Source organism: Oncorhynchus masou, unplaced genomic scaffold, assembly GCF_036934945.1.
Source record: "Oncorhynchus masou masou isolate Uvic2021 unplaced genomic scaffold, UVic_Omas_1.1 unplaced_scaffold_858, whole genome shotgun sequence".
Taxonomy (NCBI): Eukaryota; Metazoa; Chordata; class Actinopteri; order Salmoniformes; family Salmonidae; genus Oncorhynchus; species Oncorhynchus masou.
In genome coordinates, this window is record NW_027015039.1 from 122,501 (window position 1) to 139,628 (window position 17,128).

At 45.0% G+C, this 17,128-nt stretch overlaps 1 protein-coding gene across 2 annotated transcripts in view; it reads left to right on the forward strand.

The window, feature by feature from the left end:
* The window catches only part of LOC135537857 (alpha-N-acetylgalactosaminide alpha-2,6-sialyltransferase 3-like), a 107,363-nt gene extending 93,776 nt beyond the window's left edge, over nucleotides 1-13,587 (forward strand). Inside the window, exons 2-4 of one of the 2 annotated variants that reach the window (XM_064963869.1) lie at nucleotides 882-1,076; nucleotides 11,691-11,891; nucleotides 13,375-13,587. In XM_064963869.1, coding sequence (XP_064819941.1) covers nucleotides 882-1,076; nucleotides 11,691-11,891; nucleotides 13,375-13,587 — 609 coding nt within the window. The remainder of the gene's footprint in view (nucleotides 1-881; nucleotides 1,077-11,690; nucleotides 11,892-13,374) is intronic. The other variant, XM_064963871.1, reaches the window with a different exon arrangement.
* The last annotated feature ends 3,541 nt before the right edge of the window (nucleotides 13,588-17,128 follow it).

The following is a 17,128-nucleotide window of genomic DNA, read 5'->3' on the forward strand; positions in this document are numbered from 1 at the left end:
GTGAGGTGTTAGTTACAGAGGAGAGGAGAGGTGTTAGTTACAGAGGAGAGGAGAAGTGTTAGTTACAGAGGAGAGGTGTTAGTTACAGAGGAGAGGAGAGGTGTTAGTTACAGAGGAGAGGAGAGGTGTTAGTTACAGAGGAGGGTGAGGTGTTAGTTACAGAGGAGAGGAGAGGTGTTAGTTACAGAGGAGAGGTGTTGGTTACAGAGGAGAGGTGTTAGTTACAGAGGAGAGGTGTTAGTTACAGAGGAGAGGTGTTGGTTACAGAGGAGCGGTGTTAGTTACAGAGGAGAGGTGTTAGTTACAGAGGAGAGGAGAGGTGTTAGTTACAGAGGAGAGGAGAGGTGTTAGTTACAGAGGAGAGTTGTTAGTTATAGAGGAGAGGTGTTACTTACAGAGGAGAGGTGTTAGTTACAGAGGAGAGGTGTTAGTTACAGAGGAGAAGTGTTAGTTACAGAGGAGAGGAGAGTGTTAGTTATAGAGGAGAGGTGTTAGTTACAGAGGAGAGTGTTAGTTACAGAGGAGAGGTGTTAGTTACAGAGGAGGGGTGTTAGTTACAGAGGAGAGGTGTTAGTTACAGAGGAGAGGAGAGGTGTTAGTTACAGAGGAGAGGTGTTAGTTACAGAGGAGAGGTGTTAGTTACAGAGGAGAGGTGTTAGTGCCAGAGGAGAGGTGTTAGTTACAGAGGAGAGGTGTTAGTGCCAGAGGAGGTGTTAGTTACAGAGGAGAGGTGTTAGTTATAGAGGAGAGGTGTTAGTTACAGAGGAGAGGTGTTAGTTACAGAGGAGAGGTGTTAGTTTCGCTTCTTTCTCCTTTTCATTCTCTTTCTCATCTCTCTTCCCTCTCTCTCCTCTCCTCTCCTCGTCTCCTTTCCCCTCTAGAAGAAGTCGGTGATAGCCACCAGTCTGATCGCGGTGGTGTCGCTCTTTGTTGTGGTGGTCAACTACTCAGAGAAGCCATACTTCCTCCTGGAACCAGTCTTCGGCCAAACCTTCAGCAGCCACTGGATGTTCTCCAGGCAGACTCACAAGGCCTTCAAACCTCACCTGGGATACGTCAGCATCCCTAAGCAGGAGGTGAGGAAAACACACACGAAGAACAAACACACAGATACTAATTCAAGTGTACACTGAGTATACAAAACATTAAGAACACCTGCTCTTTCCATGACATCGACTGGCTAGGTGAATCCAGGTGAAAGATATGATCCCTTATCCTAACAGAATTTCAATACGCTTTAACAGAAGGGCATTCAACATACAGTACACGGCACTTACACAAATGACTGATGGTTGACCGAGAGAAATTGAATATAAAAGATTGTGGGGCCTGTTTTGTTAGTCTTAAGTGCAGCTTTTGACATTATCGATCATAGTCTGCTGCTGTAAAAACGTATGTGTATCATAGTGTTGCCTGTCTGACAGACCATGTTCCCCAAGGCAGCTGTTTCGGCCCCTTTACTTTTCAAAAGTCTTTACTAACGACCTGGCGCCACACCCTGCTGTAGTCGCTGGAACAGATTTACATAGATACCATCAATACACTCCAGTACCTCCCAATAGATACCATCAATACCATTCAGTACCTCCCAATAGATACCATCAATACCATTCAGTACCTCCCAGTAGATACCATTCAGTACCTCCCAGTAGATACCATTCAGTACCTCCAATAGATACCATTCAGTACCTCCCAGTAGATACCATTCAGTACCACCAGTAGATACCATTCAGTACCTCCAATAGATACCATTCAGTACCTCAATAGATACCATTCAGTACCAACCAGTAGATACCATTCAGTACCAACCAGTAGATACCATTCAGTACCAACCAGTAGATACCATTCAGTACCAACCAGTAGATACCATTCAGTACCAACCAGTAGATACCATTCAGTACCAACCAGTAGATACCATTCAGTACCAACCAGTAGATACCATTCAGTACCCCGTGGTAATGGTTTGCTGTTTGATGTGTTTATGCCAGTGTGGATATTTCATTGTCTTCATTGTCTTACTTTCCTGGCTGGGCTTGTGTCCCAAATGGCCCCCTAGATTCCCTACTATGTAGGGAATAGGGCCCCATAGGACTCTGGTCTAAAGTAGTGCACTATGTAGGGAATAGGGCCCCATAGACTCTGGTCTAAAGTAGTGCACTATGTAGGGAATATGGCCCCATAGGACTCTGGTCTATTGTAGTGCACTATATAGGGAATAGGGTTCCATAGGACTCTGGTCTAAAGTAGTGCACTATATAGGGAACAGGGCCCCATAGGACTCTGGTCTAAAGTAGTGCACTATGTAGGGAATAGGGTTCTATAAGGCTCTGGTCTAAAGTAGTGCACTATATAGGGAATAGGGCCCCATAGGATTCTGGTCTATTGTTGTGCACTATATAGGGAATAGGGCTACATAGGACTCTGGTCTATTGTAGTGCACTATATAGGGAATAGGGTTTCATAGGACTCTGGTCTAAAGTAGTGCACTATGTAGGGAATAGGGCCCCATAGGACCCTGGTCTAAAGTAGTGCACTATGTAGGGAATATGGCCCCATAGGACTCTGGTCTATTGTTGTGCACTATATAGGGAATAGGGCCCCATAGGATTCTGGTCTATTGTTGTGCACTATATAGGGAATAGGGCCCCATAGGACTCTGGTCTATTGTAGTGCACTATATAGGGAATAGGGTTTCATAGGACTCTGGTCTAAAGTAGTGCACTATGTAGGGAATAGGGCCCCATAGGACTCTGGTCTAAAGTAGTGCACTATATAGGGAACAGGGCCCCATAGGACTCTGGTCTAAAGTAGTGCACTATATAGGGAATATGGCCCCATAGGACTCTGGTCTATTGTAGTGCACTATATAGGGAATAGGGTTTTATAGGACTCTGGTCTAAAGTAGTGCACTATGTAGGGAATAGGGCCCCATAGGACTCTGGTCTAAAGTAGTGCAATATGTAGGGAATAGGGTCCCATAGGACTCTGGTCTAAAGTAGTGCACTATGTAGGGAATATGGCCCCGTAGGACTCTGGTCTAAAGTAGTGCACTATGTAGGGAATAGGGTTCTATAAGGGTCTGGTCTAAAGTAGTGCACTATATAGGGAATAGGGTTCTATAAGGCTCTGGTCTAAAGTAGTGCACTATATAGGGAATAGGGCCCCATAGGATTCTGGTCTACTGTTGTGCACTATATAGGGAATAGGGCCCCATAGGACTCTGGTCAATTGTAGTGCACTATATAGTGAATATATTCACGCCTTAAATAAAAACAAGCATTTGAATGATCAAACTAAATAACAAAGGGAGCCTGAATAATTCAACAATAGATTATCTGCAACATGTCGGCTAAAGTTAAACTGTTTTTAATTTTGGCTGTCCTAAAAACTTGAAAAGATTTTTTGTTTGTTAGAACAGACTATATGGCATTGATTGTAATTTGTCAATTATTATTGTATTTGTTGTGTTGTTCCAAACGGTCAGAATAAAATATTGATATTCTAACCCACAACCTGTCATAAGCAGGCAAAACTCTTCCTCCTATCCACCGTCTTGATCAAAACTCTTCCTCATATCCTCGGTCTTGATCTCCTGCTTGTTATTAACACAATTATTCATATAGTTATCATTATAATAATCAGTCATTCTCATTAGTAGGCTTAGTACACAAGTAGACTCCTTTGTATAACCACCATCGACAAATTCAGAAATTATATTGTCCTGCTGATAGCTAATCAATAGTCTATTGTCCTGCTGATAGCCAATCAATAGTCTATTGTCCTGCTGATAGCCAATCAATAGTCTTTTGTCCTGCTGATAGCCAATCAATAGTCTATTGTCCTGCTGATAGCCAATCAATAGTCTATTGTACTGCTGATAGCCAATCAATAGTCTATTGTCCTGCTGATAGCCAATCAATAGTCTATTGTCCTGCTGATAGCCAATCAATAGTCTATTGTCCTGCTGATAGCCAATCAATAGTCTATTGTCCTGCTGATAGCCAATCAATAGTCTATTGTCCTGCTGATAGCCAATCAATAGTCTTTTGTCCTGTTGATAGCCAATCAATAGTGTATTGTCCTGGTGATAGCCAATCAATAGTCTATTGTCCTGCTGATAGTCAATCAATAGTCTATTGTCCTGCTGATAGCCAATCAATAGTCTATTGTCCTGCTGATAGCCAATCAATAGTCTATTGTCCCGCCGATAGCCAATCAATAGTCTATTGTCCTGCCGATAGCCAATCAATAGTCTATTGTCCCGCCGATAGCCAATCAATAGTCTATTGTCCTGCCGATAGCCAATCAATAGTCTATTGTCCTGCTGATAGCCAATCAATAGTCTATTGTCCTGCTGATAGCCAATCAATAGTCTATTGTCCTGCTGATAGCCAATCAATAGTCTATTGTCCTGTTGATAGCCAATCAATAGTGTATTGTCCTGCTGATAGCCAATCAATAGTCTATTGTCCTGCTGATAGTCAATCAATAGTCTATTGTCCTGCTGATAGCCAATCAATAGTCTATTGTCCTGCTGATAGCCAATCAATAGTCTATTGTCCTGCTGATAGCCAATCAATAGTCTATTGTCCTGCCGATAGCCAATCAATAGTCTATTGTCCTGGCCGATAGCCAATCAATAGTCTATTGTCCTGCCGATAGCCAATCAATAGTCTATTGTCCTGCTGATAGCCAATCAATAGTCTATTGTCCTGCTGATAGCCAATCAATAGTCTATTGTCCTGCTGATAGCCAATCAATAGTCTTTTGTCCTGCTGATATCCAATCAATAGTCTTTTGTCCTGCTGATAGCCAATCAATAGTCTTTTGTCCTGCTGATATCCAATCAATAGTCTTTTGTCCTGCTGATAGCCAATCAATAGTCTTTTGTCCTGCTGATAGCCAATCAATAGTCTATTGTCCTGCTGATAGCCAATCAATAGTCTATTGTCCTGCTGATAGCCAATCAATAGTCTATTGTCCTGCTGATAGCCAATCAATAGTCTATTGTCCTGCTGATAGCCAATCAATAGTCTATTGTCCTGCTGATAGCCAATCAATAGTCTATTGTCCTGCTGATAGCCAATCAATAGTCTATTGTCCCGCGATAGCCAATCAATAGTCTATTGTCCTGCCGATAGCCAATCAATAGTCTATTGTCCCGCAGATAGCCAATCAATAGTCTATTGTCCTGCTGATAGCCAATCAATAGTCTATTGTCCTGCTGATAGCCAATCAATAGTCTATTGTCCTGCTGATAGCCAATCAATAGTCTATTGTCCTGCTGATAGCCAATCAATAGTCTATTGTCCCGCCGATAGCCAATCAATAGTCTATTGTCCTGCCGATAGCCAATCAATAGTCTATTGTCCCGCAGATAGCCAATCAATAGTCTATTGTCCTGCTGATAGCCAATCAATAGTCTATTGTCCTGCTGATAGCCAATCAATAGTCTATTGTCCCGCCGATAGCCAATCAATAGTCTATTGTCCTGCCGATAGCCAATCAATAGTCTATTGTCCCTATGATAGCCAATCAATAGTCTATTGTCCTGCCGATAGCCAATCAATAGTCTATTGTCCTGCTGATAGTCAATCAATAGTCTATTGTCCCACCGATAGCCAATCAATAGTCTATTGTCCTGCTGATAGTCAATCAATAGTCTATTGTCCTGCTGATAGCCAATCAATAGTCTATGGTCCTGCTGATAGCCAATCAACAGTGAATGACTTCTTTGCTATTCCAATTCATTGATTGAATAGGTGAGGCTGTCAAACCGTTTCCACCTGATCCACAGCTCTGCATCGTACACAGTGCACTTTCACTCTGCTGTTAATGTTGAAAAGGAGAGGGCCTCAAGCTTTCTGTGGGCGGACATTTTATTCATCAACAATTACAGTACTACGAACCCATCCTCCCCAATTAAGGTGCCACCAGCCTCCTGTGGTCTGTACTTATTTATTTGAACCAAAGCCAACGAATGAGTGAGTCAAAATAGCCTACTAAATAGGCCATGCCTAAACCAATTAATTAAATTGCCTAAAGAAATAAACGAGTAAATGTAATAAATAAAACTAATGAATTAAATGGCTCAGGTCTTGAAAATATCGACAAGCTTTTTCCCTCCCTGTCCACAATGTGCATAAATGATGCCAATAGAGCCTGTCGGTTTTTCCTTCACATCAGTATTGAGACAATGCTGAAACATCAATCCATGTTTGAGTCAGAACTCTTCATTGACGCAGTGGTCTAAGGCACTGCATCGTAGTGCTAGCTGTACCACCAGAAACTCTGGGTTCGAGCCCAGGCTTTGTCGGAGCCAGCCGCGACCGGGAGACCCATGGGGCGGCGCACAATTGGCCCAGCGTTGTCCGGGTTAGGGGAGGGTTTGGCCGGCAGGGATGTCCTTGTCCCATAGCGCACTAGCGAATCCTGTTGCGGGCCGGGCGCAGTGCACGCTAACACGGTCGCCATGTGTACAGTGTTTCCTCCGACACATTGGTGCAGCTGGCTTCCCGGGTTAAGTGGACATTGTGCCAAGAAGCAGTGCGGCTTGGTTGGGTTGTGTTTCGGAGGACGCACGGCTCTCGACCTTCGTCTCTCCCGAGTCCGTACGGGAGTTGCAGCGATGAGACAAAACTGTAACTACCGGTTTGATACCACAAAATTGGGAAGAACAATGCTGAAACATCCATCCATGGGTGAAGCTGTGAAACTGGAAATCATTTTAGGACTAAAATGTCCTCATGTTGTAACCTACAATATGTGTCTCCACACACCAAGGCCTGGGCTATTGGTTTTTATTGGTTTCTATTGGTTTTTATCTCAGATTCTCAGTTTGTCAATGTCAAAGTAGCCTGTCATTTCAATCATTTATGCGGTATTAAAAAAAGATTCTGCCAAATTCTCTAGTCGTGTAACTGACTAGTTATCTAACGTCATAACTTTTAGGACCTTGACGTGTTTGTTGACATGAAGAACTATCATTGGTAATGTCAGCTAGCAGAATAGCCTCTTCGCTCTGGGAGACCTGCTAACAGAATAGCCTCTTCGCTCCAGGAGACCTGCTAACAGAATAGCCTCTTCGCTCTGGGAGACCTGCTAACAGAATAGCCTCTTCGCTCTGGGAGACCTGCTAACAGAATAGCCTCTTCGCTCTGGGAGACCTACTAACAGAATAGCCTCTTCGCTCTGGGAGACCTGCTAACAGAATAGCCTCTTCGCTCTGGGAGACCTGCTAACAGAATAGCCTCTTCGCTCTGGGAGACCTGCTATCAGAATAGCCTCTTCGCTCTGGGAGACCTGCTATCAGAATAGCCTCTTCGCTCTGGGAGACCTGCTAACAGAATAGCCTCTTCGCTCTGGGAGACCTGCTAACAGAATAGCCTCTTTGCTCCAGGAGACCTGCTAACAGAATAGCCTCTTCGCTCCAGGAGACCTGCTAACAGAATAGCCTCTTCGCTCTGGGAGACCTGCTAACAGAATAGCCTCTTCGCTCTGGGAGACCTGCTAACAGAATAGCCTCTTCGCTCTGGGAGACCTGCTAACAGAATAGCCTCTTCACTCCGGGAGACCTGCTAACAGAATAGCCTCTTCGCTCCGGGAGACCTGCTAACAAAATAGCCTCTTCACTCCGGGATACCTGCTAACAGAATAGCCTCTTCGCTCCGGGATACCTGCTAACAGAATAGCCTCTTCGCTCCGGGAGACCTGCTAACAGAATAGCCTCTTCACTCCGGGAGACCTGCTAACAGAATAGCCTCTTCCCTCTAGGAGACCTGCTAACAGAATAGCTTCTTCGCTCCGGAGACCTGCTAACAGAATAGCCTCTTCGCTCCGGGAGACCTGCTAACAGAATAGCCTCTTCGCTCCGGGAGACCTGCTAACAGAATAGCCTCTTCGCTCCGGGAGACCTGCTAACAGAATAGCTTCTTCGCTCTGGGAGACTTGCCAACAGAATAGCCTCTTCGCTCTGGGAGACCTGCTAACAGAATAGCTTCTTCGCTCCTGGAGACCTGTACACGTTGGTGTCTCCCGGAGCAAAGAGGTTACTAGCAGGAACAATGTAATGCTAATTAGCAAGCCTGTATCTAGTTGTTAATGGTGTCATGTTGCCAAAGCAGAGACCGAAGGTTGCAAGTCTGTTGTATGTGACCTAACGTTAGCTAGATAGATAGTACATTATTTGCTGGTTAACGTGTCTGTTAATGTCAACGATGCAATGTCACTGCCCAGCATCAAACAAATTAACAACTTTTTTACTTAAATAATTGTACCTTAACATAATAGCTAGTTCAGTTTGGACATTCAACACTGCTACAATAATCCAATTTCTTATGACGATGTTCTCATGTTTCTTCTTCTTTTCTGGTATAATGGAATTCACACACATGTTAAGTGCATACCGCCACCTACTGTACAGGTAGTAAATTGTAGAAAAAATAAATGTCCATTACGGAATGTAATATTTTTGATACAAAAAATAACTAATTGATAAATCAAAAAACATCCCAGTCCTTCGGTCACAGTCCAATCCAAATCAAATCCGGACACAGATCGGTCACAGTCCAATCCAAATCAAATCCGGATACAGGTCGGTCACAGTCCAATCCAAATCAAATCCGGATACAGGTCGGTCACAGTCCAATCCAAATCAAATCCGGATACAGGTCGGTCACAGTCCAATCAAATCAAATCCGGATACAGGTCGGTCACAGTCCAATCCAAATCAAATCCGGATACAGGTTGGTCACAGTCCAATCCAAATCAAACTGGATACAGGTCGGTCACAGTCCAATCCAAATCAAATCCGGATACAGGTTGGTCACAGTCCAATCCAAATCAAACCGGATACTTGTCGGTCACAGTCCAATCCAAATCAAATCCGGATACAGATCGGTCACAGTCCAATCCAAATCAAATCCGGATACAGGTCGGTCACAGTCCAATCCAAATCAAATCCGGATACAGATCGGTCACAGTCCAATCCAAATCAAATCCGGATACAGATCGGTCACAGTCCAATCCAAATCAAATCTGGATACAGATCGGTCACAGTCAATCCAAATCAAATCCGGATACAGGTCGGTCACAGTTATGGTACAGAGTCAATGTGGAGGCTATATACAGGGTGTTACGGTACAGAGTCAATGTGGAGGCTATATACATGGGGTACCGGTACAGAGTCAATGTGGTGGCTATATACAGGGTGTTACGGTACAGAGTCAATGTGGAGGCTATATACAGGGTATTATGGTACAGAGTCAATAGGAGGCTATATACAGGGTGTTATGGTACAGAGTCAATGTGGAGGCTATATACAGGGTGTTACGGTACAGAGTCAATGTGGAGGCTATATACAGGGTGTTATGGTACAGAGTCAATGTGGAGGCTATATACAGGGTGTTATGGTACAGAGTCAATGTGGAGGCTATATACAGGGTGTTACGGTACAGAGTCAATGTGGAGGCTATATACAGGGTGTTACGGTACAGAGTCAATGTGGAGGCTATATACAGGGTGTTACGGTACAGAGTCAATGTGGAAGCTATATACAGGGTGTTACGGTACAGAGTCAATAGGAGGCTATATACAGGGTGTTATGGTACAGAGTCAATGTGGAGGCTATATACATGGGGTACCGGTACAGAGTCAATGTGGTGGCTATATACAGGGTGTTACGGTACAGAGTCAATGTGGAGGCTATATACAGGGTATTACGGTACAGAGTCAATAGGAGGCTATATACAGGGTGTTATGGTACAGAGTCAATGTGGAGGCTATATACAGGGGGTACCGGTACAGAGTCAATGTGGAGGCTATATACATGGGGTACCGGTACAGAGTCAATGTGGAGGCTATATACAGGGGGTACCGGTACAGAGTCAATGTGGAGGCTATATACTGGGGGTACCGGTACAGAGTCAATGTGGAGGCTATATACAGGGTGTTACGGTACAGAGTCAATGTGGAGGCTATATACAGGGGGTACCGGTACAGAGTCAATGTGGAGGCTATATACAGGGGGTACCGGTACAGAGTCAATGTGGAGGCTATATACAGGGTGTTACGGTACAGAGTCAATGTGGAGGCTGTATACAGGGTGTTACGGTACAGAGTCAATGTGGAGGCTATATACAGGGTGTTATGGTACAGAGTCAATGTGGAGGCTATATACAGGGTGTTACGGTACAGAGTCAATGTGGAGGCTATATACAGGGTGTTATGGTACAGAGTCAATGTGGAGGCTATATACAGGGTGTTACGGTACAGAGTCAATAGGAGGCTATATACAGGGTGTTATGGTACAGAGTCAATGTGGAGGCTATATACATGGGGTACCGGTACAGAGTCAATGTGGTGGCTATATACAGGGTGTTACGGTACAGAGTCAATGTGGAGGCTATATACAGGGTATTACGGTACAGAGTCAATAGGAGGCTATATACAGGGTGTTATGGTACAGAGTCAATGTGGAGGCTATATACAGGGGGTACCGGTACAGAGTCAATGTGGAGGCTATATACATGGGGTACCGGTACAGAGTCAATGTGGAGGCTATATACAGGGGGTACCGGTACAGAGTCAATGTGGAGGCTATATACAGGGGTACCGGTACAGAGTCAATGTGGAGGCTATATACAGGGTGTTACGGTACAGAGTCAATGTGGAGGCTATATACAGGGGGTACCGGTACAGAGTCAATGTGGAGGCTATATACAGGGGTACGGTACAGAGTCAATGTGGAGGCTATATACAGGGTGTTACGGTACAGAGTCAATGTGGAGGCTGTATACAGGGTGTTACGGTACAGAGTCAATGTGGAGGCTATATACAGGGGGTACCGGTACAGAGTCAATGTGGAGGCTATATACAGGGTGTTACGGTACAGAGTCAATGTGGAGGCTATATACAGGGTACTACGGTACAGAGTCAATGGGTAGGCTATATACAGGGGGTACCAGTACAGAGTCAATGGGTAGGCTATATACAGGGGGTACCGGTACAGAGTCAATGTGGAGGCTATATACAGGGTGTTACGGTACAGAGTCAATGTGGAGGCTATATACAGGGTGTTACGGTACAGAGTCAATGTGGAGGCTATATACAAGGGTACCGGTACAGAGTCAATGTGGAGGCTATATACAGGGGTACCGGTACAGAGTCAATGTGGAGGCTATATACAGGGTGTTACGGTACAGAGTCAATGTGGAGGCTATATACAGGGTGCTACGGTACAGAGTCAATGTGGAGGCTATATACAGGGTGTTACGGTACAGAGTCAATGTGGAGGCTATATACAGGGTGTTACGGTACAGAGTCAATGTGCTGGAGCACCGGTGTCGAGGTCATTGAGGTAATATGTAGATGAGGGGGGGGGCAATGCAAACAGTCTGGGTAGCCATTTGATGAGATGTTCAGGAGTCCTATGGCTTGGAGGTAGAAGCTGTTTAGAAGCCCCTTGGACCTGGACTTGGTGCTCCGGGTACCTCTTGCCATGCGGTAGCAGAGAGAACAGTCTATGACTAGGGTGACTGGAGTCTTTGACAATTTTCAGGGCCTTCCTCTGACACCGCCTGGTATAGATGTCCTGGATGGCAGGAATCTTGGCCTCAGTGATGTACTGGTCCGAAATAACATATCTAATACTGTAATAACAGTCCTCTCCTCTTGGCTCCTCCTCCCTCCAGCCACTGAAGCTTCACTGTGAGGTCTGCTCCGTGGTGTCCAGTTCAGGTCAGATGTTGGGCCAGGCGGCAGGGCCGGAGATCGACCACTCCTCCTGCATCTGGCGTATGAACAACGCCCCGACGCGCGGGTTCGAACACGACGTGGGGCACCGCACCACCCTCAGGGTCGTCTCTCACACCTCTGTGCCCCTGCTGCTACAGGTGGGATTTATTTACTCCTTTTTCCTTCTTACTGATTTAAACTATTTTATTAGTGGACTGTTTTGTCTCTTCAAGATGCCCAACTCGCATAAGACACTGTATTAATGAGAAGGGCTTATGGAGAAGAAACTCAAGAGTATTAATGAGAAGGGCTTATGGAGAAGAAACTCAAGAGTATTAATGAGAAGGGCTTATGGAGAAGACACTCAAGAGTATTAATGAGAAGGGCTTATGGAGAAGAAACTCAAGAGTATTAATGAGAAGGGCTTATGGAGAAGAAACTCAAGAGTATTAATGAGAAGGGCTTATGGAGAAGAAACTCAAGAGTATTAATGAGAAGGGCTTATGGAGAAGAAACTCAAGAGTATTAATGAGAAGGGCTTATGGAGAAGAAACTCAAGAGTATTAATGAGAAGGGCTTATGGAGAAGAAACTCAAGAGTATTAATGAGAAGGGCTTATGGAGAAGAAACTCAAGAGTATTAATGAGAAGGGCTTATGGAGAAGAAACTCAAGAGTATTAATGAGAAGGGCTTATGGAGAAGAAACTCAAGAGTATTAATGAGAAGGGCTTATGGAGAAGAAACTCAAGAGTATTAATGAGAAGGGCTTATGGAGAAGAAACTCAAGAGTATTAATGAGAAGGGCTTATGGAGAAGAAACTCAAGAGTATTAATGAGAAGGGCTTATGGAGAAGAAACTCAAGAGTATTAATGAGAAGGGCTTATGGAGAAGAAACTCGAGAGTATTAATGAGAAGGGCTTATGGAGAAGAAACTCAAGAGTATTAATGAGAAGGGCTTATGGAGAAGAAACTCAAGAGTATTATTCTGATTCTGCGCAGATCTTTGATATCTACCTGTAAGTTGCTCTGGATAAGCATGTCTGCTAAATTACTAAAATGTAAATATCTTTGGGTCCATGAAAACACTAACCCATCTCTTCTCCTCCTTCTCCTCCTCCTCCTCCTCCTCCTCCCCCTCCTCCTTCTCCTCCTCCCCTTCTCCTCCTCCTCCTCCTCCTTCTCCTCCTCCTCCTCCTCCCCCTCCTCCTTCTCCCCTCCTCCTCCTTCTTCTCCCCCTCCTCCTTCTCCTCCTCCTCCTCCTCCTTCTCCTTCTTCTCCTCCTCCTCCTCCTCCTTCTCCTTCTTCTCCTCCTCCTTCTCCTCCTTCTCCTCCTTCTTCTCCTCCTCCTCCTCCTCCTTCTTCTCCTCCTCCTCCTCCTTCTTCTCCTCCTTCTTCTCCTCCTTCTCCTTCTCCTCCTCCTCCTCCTCCTCCTCCTTCTCCTCCTCCTCCTTCTTCTCCTCCTCCTCCTTCTACTCCTCCTTCTTCTCCCTCCTCCTCCTCCTCCTCCTCCTTCTTCTTCTTCTTCTTCTCCTCCTCCTCCTTCTTCTCCTCCTCCTCCTCCTCCTCCTTCTTCTTCTTCTCCTCCTTCTCCTCCTCCTCCTCCTCTTCCTCCTCCTCCTCCTTCTTCTCCTCCTTATCAGAGGCCTCAGTACTTCTTTGGCCAGGCCAACGACACGGTTTATGTGGTGTGGGGTCCTCTGAGGAACATGAGGAAGGATGGGAAGGGCATTGTGTACAACATGCTGAGACAGGCTGTAGAGAAGTACCCCCAGGCTAGGATCTACCTCACCACAGAGGAACGCATGAACTACTGTGACATGGTGTTCAAGAAGGAGACCGGGAAGGACAGGTGAGACTGGTGACATGGCTTACCTCCCAAATGGCACCCTTTTCCCTATATAGTGCACTACTTCTGACCAGGGCCCTATGGAGTATCATAAGGAATAAGGATATAGTGCACTACTTCTGACCAGGGCCCTATGGAGTATCATAAGGAATAAGGATATAGTGCACTACTTCTGACCAGGGCCCTATGGAGTGTCATAAGGAATAAGGATATAGTGCACTACTTCTGACCAGGACCCTATGGAGTGTCATAAGGATATAGTGCACTACTTCTGACCAGGGCCCTATGGAGTGTCATAAGGAATAAGGATATAGTGCACTACTTTTGACCAGGGCCCTATGGAGTGTCATAAGGAGTAAGGATATAGTGCACTACTTCTGACCAGGGCCCTATGGAGTGTCATAAGGATATAGTGCACTACTTCTGACCTTGGGCCCTATGGAGTGTCATAAGGAATAAGGATATAGTGCACTACTTCTGACCAGGGCCCTATGGAGTGTCATAAGGAATAAGGATATAGTGCACTACTTCTGACCAGGACCCTATGGAGTGTCATAAGGATATAGTGCACTACTTCTGACCAGGGCCCTATGGAGTGTCATAAGGAATAAGGATATAGTGCACTACTTCTGACCAGGGCCCTATGGAGTGTCATAAGGATATAGTGCACTACTTCTGACCAGGGCCCTATGGAGTGTCATAAGGAATAAGGATATAGTGCACTACTTCTGACCAGGGCCCTATGGAGTGTCATAAGGAATGAGGATATAGTGCACTACTTCTGACCAGGGCCCTATGGAGTGTCATAAGGATATAGTGCACTACTTCTGACCAGGACCCTATGGAGTGTCATAAGGAGTAAGGATATAGTGCACTACTTCTGACCAGGGCCTTATGGAGTGTCATAAGGAATAAGGATATAGTGCACTACTTCTGACCAGGGCCCTATGGAGTGTCATAAGGAGTAAGGATATAGTGCACTACTTCTGACCAGGACCCTATGGAGTGTCATAAGTAATAAGGATATAGTGCACTACTTCTGACCAGGGCCCTATGGAGTGTCAGAAGGAATAAGGATATAGTGCACTATTTCTGACCAGGACCCTATGGAGTGTCATAAGGAATAAGGATATAGTGCACTACTTCTGACCAGGACGCTATGGAGTGTCATAAGGAATAAGGATATAGTGCACTACTTCTGACCAGGGCCTTATGGAGAGATGTTGAGAGATGGGGGAGATGGAGAGAGGTGTAGAGATGGGGAGAGATAGAGAGAGATTTAGAGAGAGATGGAGGAAGATGGGGAGAGAGACAGAGAGAGACCAAGGGAGAGATGGAGAGAGATGGAGGGAGATGGAGAGAGATGGAGAGACCCATAAAGAGACCCAGAAAACCTGAGTCTACGCCTTCACTATGGTGAATCACTAAAACAATACACAAATACACTACGGAAAAGAAGGACCAGCACGTCAGAAATCAGCTCAATGTAATTGAAGAATCCATAGATTCTAACCACTTCTGGGAAAATTGGAAAACACTAAACAAACAACAACACGAAGAATTATCTATCCAAAATGGAGATGTATGGGTAAACCACTTCTCCAATCTTTTGGCTCTATAAATCAAATGTATTTATATAGCCCTTCGTACATCAGCTGATATCTCAAAGTGCAGTACAGAAACCCAGCCTAAAACCCCAAACAGCAAGCAATGCAGGTGTAGAAGCACGGTGGCTAGGAAAAACTCCCTAGAAAGCCCAAAACCTAGGAAGAAACCTAGAGAGGAACCAGGCTATGAGGGGTGGACAGTCCTCTTCTGGCTGTACCGGGTGGATTATAACAGAACATGGCCAAGATGTTCAAATGTTCATAAATGACCAGCATGGTCAAATAATAATAACCACAGTAGTTGTCGAGGGTGCAGCAAGTCAGCACCTCAGGAGTAAATGTCAGTTGGCTTTTCATAGCCAATCATTAAAAGTATCTCTACCACTCCTGCTGTCTCTAGAGATATGAAAACAGCAGGTCTGGGACAGGTAGCACGTCCGGTGAACAGGTCAGGATTCCATAGCAGCAGGCAGAACAGTTGAAACTGGAGCAGCAGCACGGCCAGGTGGACTGGGGACAGCAAGGAGTCAGCAAGGAGTCATCATATCAGGTAGTCCTGAGGCATGGTCCTAGGGCTCAGGTCCTCCAAGAGAATTAGAGAGAGCACACTTAAATTCACACAGGACACCAAATAGGACAGGAGAAGTACTCCAGATATAACAAACTGACCCTAGCCCCCGACACATAAACTACTGCAGCATAAATACTGGAGGCTGAGACAGGAGGGGTCAGGAGACACTGTGGCCCCATCCGAGGACACAGGGCCAAACAGGAAGGATAGGGCCAAACAGGAAGGATATACAAGAGAGACCTAAGACAACAACACAGCATGGTAGCAACACATGTCAACACAGCATGGTAGCAACACAACATGACAACAACACGGTAGTAAAACAACATGGCAGCAGGACAACATGGTAGCAGCGCAAAACGTGGTACAAACATTATTGGGCACAGACAACGGCACGAAGGGAAAGAAGGTAGATTTAGTGTGATTTGAGTTTCAATGGAATCAAAAGCAGAACAGAAAGCAGTGAATGTACTGTAATGTGGCTCTGCTAATGGAAGACTGTGGGTTTGTTGAGCAAAATGATTTACATTATTATTCCTGTTGTAGTTGAATCAGACAGAGAGACAGGGGTTCTATTCCTGTTCTCGTTGGATTAGACAGAGAGACAGGGGTTCTATTCCTGTTCTCGTTGGATTAGACAGAGAGACAGGGTTCTATTCCTGTTCTCGTTGGATTAGACAGAGAGACAGGGTTCTATTCCTGTTCTCGTTGGATTAGACAGAGAGACAGGGGTTCTATTCCTGTTCTCGTTGGATTAGACAGAGAGACAGGGTTCTATTCCTGTTCTTGTTGGATTAGACAGAGAGACAGGGGTTCTATTCCTGTTCTAGTTGGATTAGACAGAGAGACAGGGGTTCTATTCCTGTTCTAGTTGAATCAGACAGAGAGACAGGTTCTATTCCTGTTCTAGTTGAATCAGACAGAGAGACAGGGGTTCTATTCCTGTTCTAGTTGAATCAGACAGAGAGACAGGGTCAGAGGTTGAATCACAGACACAGAGAGTACACAGCGGCAGAATACCTGACCACAGTGACTGACCCAAAATTAAGGAAAGCTTTGACTATGTACAGACTCAGTGAGCATAGCCTTGCTATTGAGAAAGACCGCCGTAGGCAGACATGGCTCTCAAGAGAAGACAGGCTATGTGCTCACTGCCCACAAAATGAGGTGGAAACTGAGCTGCACTTCCTAAAGTCCTGCCCAATGTATGACCATATTAGAGAGACATATTTCCCTCAGATTACACAGATCCACAAAGAATTCGAAAACAAATCCAATTTTGAAAAACTCCCATATCTACTGGGTGAAATTCCACAGTGTGCCATCAAATCAAATCAAATTTATTTGTCACATACACATGGTTAGGAGAT